The sequence below is a fragment of the Lactuca serriola genome, chromosome 5 (assembly GCF_051521515.1).
Source record: "Lactuca serriola cultivar US96UC23 chromosome 5, Lser_US96UC23_V15, whole genome shotgun sequence".
Classification (NCBI taxonomy): Eukaryota; Viridiplantae; Streptophyta; class Magnoliopsida; order Asterales; family Asteraceae; genus Lactuca; species Lactuca serriola.
Window position 1 is genome coordinate 165535017 of NC_136412.1, and position 12816 is coordinate 165547832.

General features: G+C 37.4%; 1 protein-coding gene across 1 annotated transcript; it reads right to left on the reverse strand.

Annotated features, from left to right (window-relative positions):
* Positions 1 to 2516: 2516 nt before the first annotated feature.
* On the reverse strand, positions 2517 to 3696 carry LOC145049928 (uncharacterized). Its single transcript, XM_078998263.1, has 4 exons — positions 3611 to 3696; positions 3207 to 3526; positions 2663 to 2729; positions 2517 to 2547 (listed from the first exon to the last, which is right to left on the reverse strand). Exons 1-4 carry the CDS (start codon positions 3694 to 3696, stop codon positions 2517 to 2519), a joined length of 504 nt encoding a protein of 167 aa, XP_078854389.1.
* Between the last annotated feature and the right edge of the window lie 9120 nt (positions 3697 to 12816).

Sequence of the window (12816 nt, forward strand, 5' to 3'; positions counted from 1 at the left end):
TGATATCCCACCAGACCACATCTCAAGCGCGAAAAGGAAATAGGGTGGATAGCCTTCCTAAGTCCTTTAAACATTACTTATATAACTATACATATATAGGCATGCTTATAACAGGGTCTCTATGTAAATGTACTCGTGTAAATGTAATCATGAAAACGTACTCATGTAAATGTAATCATGTAAACGTACTCATGTAATTGTATAGTAATATATTATAATGTTCTGCGGGTGCTAGCTGTAATGTGTGTTCTCTCTCTCTATCTAGCATGTATAATAATGTACTGTGTGTACTAGCTGTAATGTATGTTCTCTCTATCTAGCAAGTATTGACTCATGAATGAACTGACTCATTGTATGATATCGCGTTCTAGTAATGGTTCTAATATCTTCCTAAACTACCCATATGGTAGCTTACTAGTAATGTAACTGGTACGTATGAACATGGATGTATACCCTTGCTACCCAAGGGTATTGAATGAAATCAAAGAACCTTTATGACTATATATGTACACATGATATATAACTAATATTTAAACGACCTTCGGACGGGTACCCGATATCCCACCAGACCACATCTCAAGCACGAAAAGGAAATAGGGTGGATAGCCTTCCTAAGTCCTTTCAACATTTCTTATATAACTATACATATATAGGCATGAAATTTACAATATAAAAGCATAAAATAAGTTTTATAAAACCTTTTGAACATGATTTCTATCTAAGAAAAGATCGACTTGATGTCAATCCATAAAACGGGTTGAAAGCATGTGTTTGATAAAACAGTTTAAGTATAAAGAAACATTTGTTTGAAACACAATTATAAATGAGTTTGAAATGAAACATACAGTGTATAATGAACAGTCACTATTAGAAAAACAGCCTTTTACGACGCTCATTGCGCGTCGTAAAAGGCTCAGACGACGCGCAAATGCGCGTCAAGGAAGGCCCTATCATAAAGAGAGACGACGCGCATTTACGACGCTCATTTACGACGCGCAATTACGACGCGCGTTTACGACACACAATGCGTATCAAGGAAGGCCCTGTCATAAAGGAAGACGACACGCATTCGTATGTCGTAACCTTACAACGCGCGTGTTAATGACACACAATGCGTATCATTAAAACCCCTGTCAAGAAAGGCCATGTCATAAATGAAGATGACACACATTTTTGCGTATCGTAAATTTAAATGTTTAAAAAAATATATTTATACATTTATTAATTTTTAAATTAAATTTGTATTTACTATCTCATAATAGAAATAAAATACCATATAAAAAAAATACAATCTATTGCATAAAATTTAATGTCATACAATTCTATTTCTTACAATATATAATGTTACAATAAACAAAATAAAGAAAGTAAATTGCTATTTTGAACATGTGAAGCATTATAACAACCTGCTCTGTGACAATTCCTTTGACCTGTCTACCAAGATCTACACGTGACTTGATGCCTCTTTCAGATTGTGGTGCTTTGTCATCAGCAGCCTCCTGACCCAAATAAAAATCATATAAAAAAATGGAAGTCAGAAAATATGACATCAACGAGTGAGGTTTTATTATGTTATAAAAAATGGAAGTCAGAAAAACTGTAAGCATGGTGACATATTTGACATAAAATGTTAATTTAGTGACTTAATAGGCAATAAAAATAGTTTTTTAGCCAAATTAATGAAAATGAGACATTTGGTTGCTATACTAGAGCATTGTACTTTCAAATAATAAATGAAAGTACATTGCTATTTCTTGCATATAGCCTACAGTATAACAGTGAGTAGGATGATATACTTACATTGTCATGGACCAACACTTCAATTCCTTCATCAATTATCTCCTTCATTGCAAAGAATTAGCCACCAATAATATTTCAAGCAAATCTGGGTTTCAGGACATGATCAATTATGGTTGTGATAGTTTGAATGAATTTATATGAAAATGATTCAATAGTTACGCACCTAGAGTGTATATGTATAAATCAGCAAGTTATGTTTTACCTAAATAACTGGAATACAAAGGACGTCACCTCCCAAAGCCATGATAAGAGAACTAACAACCATCGTTTCTACTACAAACCTCAGTAGCATCCCAAAGGCAGTTAGGGTCACACCACAATTAATTATCTTGGGTTGTAATGCTCTTGAAAAAGATCAAGTAAAGTTTGTAAAATAATTCATATAGAGTACTTAAAATGGTAAAAATGGAATTAATTAATTTATATTATAAAAAATTAATAATCACCTTATGTAAAGCTTCAACTAAAGTTGTTTTATATAAGGCTTCAACTTTGTAAAATAGTTCATATAAAGTTGTTTTATATAAGATCCTTCACGACCCTGTGCAAGCCCTTTCTCTATAGCTAATTTAGCATACCTTAAAAGTATAGGAATTGCTAAAAAAGAATCAATAAATAAAAAATAATAAGCATTTTTTATTAAAAATTGTAATGTTACTTGTGAACAGGATAGACAATAAACAATTAAACCTGAAACAACAGCTTTTCGAACTTCTTCATGAAAGTATCATCTTGATCACCCATCTCCTATCAGAAATAAAAAAAACGTTATTGAAAGATGGAGAAGATAAATAAAAACATCAGTTATTTTTTCCCAATAGAAAGGAAGAGGCTAAGTAAGAGCTACCTTACAAAATGTTACCTATGGCTCCAAGCTTGCTCGCTTTTTGGTGAATATGAAAGAACAAAACTTGAAAGTGAAAGCTCATCTTAACCATCTTTTTAAACTTGGGAGTTGGGATTTTTTAATTAAATAAAATTTATATGTTTAATATAAACAAAGTGTGTTCAAGCCCATAAACAACATGCGCCCACCTAAAAATTCCATGCAATCTCTAAAAAATCTCAAAATTAGGCATCCATGGACACATGTTTTGGATATGTAAATCAGCCCCTAGTTGACCAGTATTTTTTAAAATATGTTAATCTGAGTTTAAATCCCAGATTCTTTAGTGTGTATGGACTATGGACAATGACATGGTATAAAATCATGTCATGGCCTAATAATTCAAGAGCTTACTCATAGCTATAATGGGTAAAAAAATTAAAGTAAAACGCCCTAAAAAATATTTTGAAAATACAAAGTAGAATGCTATAAGGAAATAAATGGAAACTACAATGCTATCTTTCAGGGATATAAGAAAGAAGAGCAAATGATGTTATGAATCAGAGAAACAGAAAGAAACCTGCAGTTCCAAAATCACAACTCAGCAGAAAAAGTGCTCTGCTATGCTTCATTAGTTCGTTTTGAAGACCAGTTAGGGGAGATGAAGTGGCTGAGATATTATCCAGTTTCTTTGAATGTAAACCAATCAACATCTTATATTGTTGCTGTGAAGACATGAATGCATGTTTAGCAGCAGTGTATAATGGGTGGGTTGAATCAGTTGAGATGCCCAGTTTGTGATCTTTACTCCATAAATCCATATCCATATAAGAAGTATTAGCTTGTGAAATGTCACTCATGGCAGCAAATTGGGATGGATGAACAAACCACACTTCATCACTGTTTGCAGATGAAAAGTAGAAGATAAAGATATGATATTTTAATCATAAGATTTGGTATAGTAGTAGCGCATGGAAAACATACATTAAAGGATCTGATTCAAGAATGGACTCTAATTGATATAGAAGAAAAAAAGAGTCTGAGTAGCTGGATGGAATTGCTTCGGTCATGAATTGAAAGACTAACAACTTGGCTCTAATATTAGGCACACAGGGGCATTTTTGTCCGCAAAAAAAGTCTCATGATTTGAAGGACTAACAACAATAGTCTCTAATCGAGCATTCAATGATCTTTGACTTTTCTTCTCATCTTCTGATGGAATGTTGATAGCTTTATAACCTTCTAACATTTCTGCAAGGTTTGCCAACAGATATAAAACAAAATTTTAATCGAAATTAATGTTTAATTATAAAACCAAAATTAAGGTGCTAAAATATTTATTCTTACCTTGCTCATTATCCATGTCAAAGAAAGCTTGAAGCTTCAATGCACTTCTGTAGTACATCATCCCTCTAACTGAACTGGTGGATAAAGGAAAATGTGGTGTTTTACCTAGTGTGCCTATCAGATCCCACCACAACAGCTCCGCCGAGTTAATAGTACAATTAATCACTGTAGAGCACGATTCCAATATTTTTTTACATTCCATAATTAAATCAGTCAATATACTAGATGTTGCATGTGTTTTAAAGAGATACAAGAGAGATTGAAGTACATGTTTCTTGGGTTGCTTAAGATGTTGCATTGAGGGCCTGAGTTGTGCACTACATGGAAAACTACCTTTGACTGGCTTAGGTCAACTAGGGCCTTATAGTGCCCAACCGAAGCCATGCTTCCAAGATGCTTGTAAACAAAAGGATCTCCAAGATCAATGTCCTTTACAGAATAAGCCCTCCCTGCATTTTGCTTCCCAATCTTTTTATTAAACAGCTCCACCAGAAACTTCCCTTCTCTTTCAGCAACATGTTATATTCACATTAACAAATTGGAAATGAACACAAAAAACTACTCAAACCTCTCAACTTAATCAAAAAAACTTTTATTCACTTAGGAGAAATGAACATAAAAAAAACTGCTCAAACCTCTCAACTAATTCTCTCTATAACACTTTCCTGGAGATTAGTCTTTGGATCCACATGAGCTTTTTCCATGGCTATCATGTTATGTGCATATGGTTCACTATGCTTCACAAACAGAAAGGTATACAAGTAAATAATAAATAATGTGAAATTATTTAAATTATGGAAGTATAAAGACTTAAAGATAGTTACTGAAACATCTGTTGCCCAAACTCCAATAGAGTTTTGATAATATGAGCACCCTAAAAGCTTCCCATCATCAATACAAAGGTCACCCAATGTTGACCATCCTATATCAACAACATCATGAAAAATTATAGGCTCCCATGAATACACCTTAAAAAAGAATCAGAGTGAGAATTATAGTTTCCAAAACGCAAACTATAAAAACTAATGTAAAAAAGAAGAAAAAAGTTAGAACCTTTAAACTGTTGTCTAATCCACAAAAGAGTGTTCTTCCATCTGGATGAAATGCAACTGATCGTACCCCTTTTGCCTGTGTAAAATCAATAAACAAGTTATAAAAGAAAGATCATGGGCCCACATTGATACATAGAAGTTTCTAGAAGTATACCTCAGCCTGAGTTGTTCTAGACAATTCAAAGGTTTCCAAATCCTAAAATTTCATAGTTCTATCTGATGAACCTGAATTAACACATGTATCATCAATAAAAACATAAAAAAACTGAAAGAAAATAGAAGCTATTATTGGATGGATACAAACCTGTTGCTAGAAGAAACTCAATAGGATGGAAATCCACTGATTTAATGTGGCCTTCATGTAACTTGAACTCATGCAATAAACCCACAAGAGATATGAATCACTTTTGGAATCAGTTTCCATTTGTAAGAGGAGTATGACAGAAGGAAGACAATAAGGAAATTGATGCGGTGTGTTTTAGGGAAAGGGTTTGTGGTGTGTTTTAGGGAAAGGGTTGTTAGACATCAGAAAACTGGAAGAGAAGAAAAGATAAGGGTAAAACCATATTTAGGGTTTTTTTGATTTGGGGTGTGAAGAACACATGAGCCATCACCACCAAAAACCCTAGCACGTACTAAGTCGATAGAAAAATGAGAGATCGGGATTTTAGAAGAAAATAAAAGACCTCCCGCTACCTACTAAGAAGGAGAATCAATCTTTGCATTCCATACTTCATAGTGATAACTCATGGAATTCACAGAGTTTCATTAAGTCAAACCATGGAACAAAGTTTCATATAGCCAACGTTTTTCGTATTGGTCGTCGCTTTTGTTTTGATTTGAAGATCATAATGGGTAAGACATGTCGTAGTTAGGGCTACAATTAGGGTTTCGATCTTTCAAGAATCTGATTCTAGAGGGAGGGGGAGAGAGAGAGAGAGAGAGAGAGAGAGAGAGAGACGAACTACTTAAAGGATTATTAGGGTTTTTTGGGAGAGGATTTTACAAGGAGAAGAAGGAGATGATAGGTGGGTGTAACGCCCGCGAATCCGGGCTAGTCAATTTAAAGGCAATAGGGGTCGAAAACGACTTTTCGACAAAAGATTATTTAGAATAAATAATCTTAATCAAGTTGTAGAGTATGTCACAAGGTTTCCGTACATATAAGGAACGCTGAAATCCGAGTTATAACGAAGAAGTTATGACCCGTTGAAGTTTCGCGACGGAACCGGCACGATACCGGAAAGCGTAAATAGTGAATTTACGATAGAGTGAGATTTAGCTTTAGCAATCTAAACGAAAGTCGTAGAATATGTTAAACTAAGAACATCGATAAAAAGAACGCCCAAATCTGACTTCGTATGAAGAAGTTATGATTTTTCGAAGTTTCGGACTAGCAGTGTACAACCCGAAATTCGAATATTAGATCGAGCAGTTTTTAGCCGACACGACCTAAACGAGAATCAAAGATCTCGTTGAGAGTAGCGTAACGAGAAAAAGATGGGCGAAAACGGATGTCGGATGAAGAAGTTATGAGGATTTAACGGACCAAATCGTGTCCCGGCCCGTTAATAATATAATATTTAAAATCGAGCCAAAATTAGCCGACGAAGTCTAAACGAAAGTTGTAGAGTACGTTCCCACCTTCGCGTGGATATAAAGAACGTCGAAAACGGAGCTCGTATGCGAAAGTTATGATTTTTAGAAGTCGAGAATGCAATTTGCGAAGGCTGATAAGGAGCTGATGACGTGGCGCATTGTGGGCCGTCCATCGCTGATCAGATCTCGCTTCGGATGAAGAACACGTCGCCCTCGCTTACGCCCCGCGTCCGAAGCCAGTACGCGCCGCGTACCCTCGCCCTGATCCACTCCGAGTGTTAGACAGCTGGACCCTCGCTGGCACTCTTATCCGATGACTACGCCCCGCGTAGGTCCGAGGTACGCCCAGCGTACCGAGGCCTCGCAGGGCTATAAAAGGGGCCTGATTTTTCCTTCATTTTCACACCTTTCTTCACTCTCTCTCTAACTTCTTTCTCTCTCTAAGTGTTCTAAACACCCCTAAGCCCTAGTTAAACCCCTAGCACCCTAAGGAAGCCCCGAGGCTCCCGGAGTCCCGAGAAAAATGAGTTTTTCGGTTTCGAAACGCTGCTCCAATTAAGTCCCGGTTTTCGATAAAATTCGCTGTAAGTGTGCTACGCTTACGCAATTTTTTATATAGCTTTCAAATAATTATAGGAATGTTATTAGGTTCTTAAAATAATTATTTGAGCTATTATTATGAGTTATATTGAGCGTTATTAACGCTTAATAATAGTCAGACTAATTAATTTGTCGCGGTTATTGTTAAACTAAACCCTAGTGGTATCGGTACTAGGTTTTATCGAAGGAATATCGTTTTGAGAGTATCGAAGCGCTGTCCGAGTACTGAGTCACCACCTACTCAGGTGAGTGCATAGTTACTTTCAGCTTACACATAGATATGAAGTATTTTACGTGCTGTGTGTGTATATTATCTGTATACTTGCTATCTATATTGGAAGAACGTTTTATACATGTTTTCAGTGATTCAAACTGTATAAGTATTTTATATCTACATAATGTGCGGGGTAAAACACGGGTAGATATAATAGTTGCTGTGTGACAAAATAAAATAATGAGAGGCCTCGTTATAGCTGTTCTTGATGATCTAGTCATCTAGCGGAGTATAGATGACAACCACGGACTATTCTAGACAGTCCAGTGGAACACTAGCAGGCTCGCAACCTGTAGGTGTTTATTCGAACTGTGTGTTTAACCGAACTGTGTGTTTATTCGAACTGTGTGTTTATTCGAACTGTGTGAACTGTGTGCTCACCAGGTATACTCCATCCCAATGATAGTCCTTTGACTAGGTCCCTTGTGTTAGATGTTTTAGGGACGTAATGTGAGGATAACGGGAATGAGTAATTGGGTTGAGTGTTTGATGTTTAACAATAATAATTATATTATTGTGGGTTGAAAACCCTATGTACTCACCAGGTTTCCCAACCTGACCCACTCAGTTTATTTACATCACAGGTGATGATATGAAGTGACATTACACTGAGAGATTTAAAGAGATGTAGATCACTAGTGTAAATAATTGTAAGTTCTGTTTATGCTTATGTTTCTGTATTAACAATGACATCCCAAACGTTTTAAAATGAAATAGATACGTTTCTTCGAAAATGTTTTAATAACGTATTTACCATGTTTTTCTGGGAACAAATTCCGCAACATTTTTATAAAATGAAGTACTCTGATTTTTATAAAGCATAAACAAACCGGTCTTTTCTGGCCGTGATTTTGGGGATGTCACAGCGGGTGTTTAATTTTTTGGGATTTCATTTCCCCCCCCCCCCATCGCAGGTAGAGAACGCGTCTTCCTAAAAAAAATATAAAACGACACAGTTACACGACACGCTCTTTATTATTGGTGCCCTCCGTGTTTTTCTTTTGGACACTAATTTTAGGGCGCGCAAAAAATGCGTGCCCTCTATCCTTCAAATTTTAGAAAACTGACATTATTTTTTACCACACGCACAAATGCGTGTCCTCTATCAGCGCGTGTCATTGTTTGAGTGTCATTAAAGGGTTGTTTTCTAGTAGTGAGTATAATAAAGAGTTTTAAACATATAAAACGTTTATGAAAATCATGTGAAGAAAACTGTTTGGTAAAACGGCTAATGAGTAGCAAATCATTTAAATGCTGCTTATTAATCACATGTGATTGATATAATAACTAGCATGATTCTACTTGTATCCCCCCATAAAACATTTAAAACATTGATTAAGGGTTATGAACTCACCTGTTGTGAGTGGTACTGAAGAACTGAAGAGGTAGGATTGCTAGGTGTCAAGTGAAGTCTTGAACACACTCTATGATCCTAGTTAACATATAATATCACATATATGTATCAAATTAGTCTATAAACAACTAATAAACAAGTCAAGACACCCTAGGACATGCTAAACACCTTTATCAAATGTTATTAGCCTCTAGGATTGCATCTAAGTGTTGTAGGGAAAAGCTATTGTGTGTAGGGTTCAAGGAAAACTCCATCATGGAGTTCACGACCCTAATGACACTACCCAAATGAGTTTACGGTTGTAAACTCATGAGTTTATGGCCGTAAGCTCATACTTACATGACCATTTGTTGTTTTGAGGCTTTTCAAGACCCTAGGAAGCAATTCTACTTAATGGCAAGGTCTTTGGAAGAGTTTAGGGCATTATATAACTCCTTTTAGGAGTTTACGGCCCTGGGACCAAACCCCATGGAGATTACGACCGTAATCTCCCTTGGAAGGGTGTTTTTGGTGTTTTCAAGTCCCTAATTTAACTAGGAACTAAACTAGGCTAGTGTACAAGGCTTTAGAAGAGTTTATAGCACCTTTTGGCCCTATTGTTTGGAGTTTACGGCCCTGGAACTTCTTGGGTCGTGAACACCTTACTCTTGGTGTTCTAATGGTGTTTGCTAGTCCTAAACACATTAGGGTACATGTCTAAACTAGTTGCATTGCAAGAGGATGGGACTAGGGCGTCATTTGTCCCCTAAAGAAGGGTTTACGGTCCACGATTTCTTGGGCGGTAAACTCTTAAATCTTAGTGTTTTCCTATGAATTCTAGTGTTTTAAGCACATAATAAGCTTTACAACAACACTAGATAGTAGTATTCACTTTCCGAGACGAAATTCTGAAGATCCTTGAGAGAGAATTCGGCTTTTCTCTAGTTGGAAATGTAACTAATGAATAAATATGGTTCAGAATCCTATATATAGTCCTGGGATTTTTGGCTGAAAATATTTTATTCATGAAATGAACTCTAATATCATAGAGTTTTGAAATAACAGTGTTGCACAAAACCCTAGTGCATCCACTCTCCTGATAGCTCCTTAAGTGTAAATTCTGAAATACTCAAACTTATACCCAAAAGTTTGGAAATTCACTGTAACTGTTCTAACTTCTATTGACTTGATATGGTTTGTACATAATGGAAATTTCGGGTTGTCACATCATCCCCCTGTTAAAGGGAATTTCGTCCCGAAATTAGAATTTAGGTAAGGAAGTAGGTATGAGGAAACTTCCTAATCGATTGGTTCTCGCGCTCCTAAGTGAAATCGGGTCCTTGGTTGGTATCCCAACGAACCTTCACTAACGGGCGATGGTGTTGCTTCGTCCGCTTGACCTCTTGGTCGAGGGTCACCACGGTTCTAATACGAAGGCGAGGATCTCGACGAGTGGACTTACAAGAGTCCTAACGGAAAGTATGGTTTCAAAATCAAGACGCGAAGGGTAAAAATGTACGTTACTGAGTTCGCGGAGTAGGTCTAGTTTGTGAGGTACAGGACCGGTTCTGGTAAGAATCTCGGAGGTCCTAACTATCTTGGATTTAGTTTTCCATGCTTTACGAAGCGTATTAAGCCATTCCCAGAGTGAGACTTCCTAAAGTATTTGGTCTCTCACTTGGAATTCCAAAGGTTCTTTCTCTTGCTTATCTTCCCAGTCAAGGGCCACCCCTTGCTGGGTCAAAGTCGTAAGGGTTTCTGTAATTTGCGAGGAGTTCTGGATGAACTATGACAGTAGGTCCGTAAGACCTAGAATTTGGCGAATGCCTGTCGGCGTCTCTGGTGTCGACAAATTCTCAACGGTTTTGACAAATTGAAAGAGTACTCAAAATTCCCACATCACTAATAGTGTGTCTTAGGAATCCGACTCTTCAATTTCAAAACTCATGCTTAGAGAACTTCGTGAAAGTTCCTCCGAGGGTAATGTTTCCATGGGTTCCTTCTTACTACGAGGGTAGATAAGTAAGTCATTACATGGAGAAATGACGAACTGATCCAAGTAAGAAAGACGTACCCTACTCATTTAGCTCATGAATACTATGGGCGATGGGTCCTATCCGAGGGATATCACTACGGACTCGAAGTGTCCGCAGCGAGTTCGGAAGGTAGTCTTCCAGACATCCTTCCCTAACACTCGAACTGGTGATATTTGGATCTCAGATCCATTTCTGAAAGTAATTCTTTCCTTGCGTTTACTCAACCAATTCATCTATGCGAGGCAGAGATAACGATTTCTAATGGAATTCTTTGACGGAGTCCTCGATAGTCGAGGTACATACGATGCAATCCGTTGATCTCTGGAAGAATAAGACTGGAGTTCTCCAGGGTGAGAAGCCTAGTCTTCTATTTCTATTTCTGTGTAGTTTGCTAAGTTGTCCGGGCTGTTCTTGTATCTCCGTAGGTGTTTAGACTGTAGGGCAATCTGTTTACAGAATTCGTACTAGGTTCTAAATTTGTTCACATGACGATGCGATTACTCGTAGTCTTGGGCAGTCTCTGTCCTGAAGTTCATATTAGAATTCATACTTGGTTCAACGATCACAATCTTGTGTATACTAGTCGTATATAATTAAGATTGAAAAGGTAGTCGAATAACTGATTCTTCTTTAAGCTCACATCCCATCGAGGAAAAGAAGTTAAAGTGGAATCATCAAGTCTAAACCTGTAGAACCTTGATTATATATCACCCTTATGTATACATTCTTCAGTGATAGATCAACCGTATGAATCTTTGGATTGAACTTGACGTACTGTACGAGTGATACTGCGGGGATTTCCTCGGAAAGAAAAATAACTATGAGGTACTCCATGCATGAGTACTTCAGTGTTCTGATATGACTTCTTCGCTGGAAAAGCGATCTTGAAGAAAGAGATGTACGTACGAAGCTGATTGTTTCTTGATGACGACATGATTCTGTTAATACGAAAGATAAGGATTTTGTGAGCGATTCTGGTTGATCCTAGATGTACTTCGATTGCTCAAGAAAAGAGTAAGAGTATGTTCTCGAAAGTTTGACCTACATCCCTATGATGCAGTCCTAGTACTGGGTGGAAGTGTGTTTACGAAGGGTTGACCTATATCCCTATGATGCAGTCCTAGTACTGAGTGGAAGTAAGTTCGTAGAATGGTCTCAAGACGTTTGTCGTTCAAGCCGAGGTTGTTGGTTGGTGAATAACATGATCCAACCACTGAAAGAGGCTTGGAAACGTCTCCGGAGCTAACTTGCTATAGTCCAATGACTTGACTAAAGCATGTTTAAGATAAACTCTAATGAAAGTATGATAAGAGTACTTGAATAAAGAACGACACAGGAGTTAGCCGACTGTCAATATCTTTGATATTCATGACGTACAAGTTTGGGAAAATGACCTTGTAAAAAGGTCTTACATCATATCCAGAGAAGATAGTCCTTGACAGCATAAAAACCTAACCAAAAGTACTTACGGTACAAGATAATTTCATAGAAAATGTCACATCGGGCATAGACAGAAAAACGATTCCTTTTAACAAGGAAAATAAAGTAAGGCATCCACTACTGGCGACGGTCATCCCTCTAGTGAACTCTCAGTTCAGCTAGTTGACGTTCCACATCAAGTAGGTGTCTTTCGTACACCCTCTGGCGTACTCGGAGCTCTATGAATTCGGATCGTGATTCAGCCAGTGCTTGCAGCAGGGTTTCATGGTTTCTCTCAAATCTCTCGCGAGCATCTTCTAGACAAATGGTGCGGAGGGTATGCATTATCGCATCAGCGACAACCTCGGTGATCTGATGTAGGGCTGTCCTGCCTTGAATCTCATTTCGGGCCACTCTGCGGACCAAGATTGACAAGATTCTGTCTGCTGAGCCCCCATTGCTCAGGTCGTAAAAGCTTCGGTCACCATTAAATGGCATGGTCTGGTCTTGTCCTTGGCTCCATGTTTCTA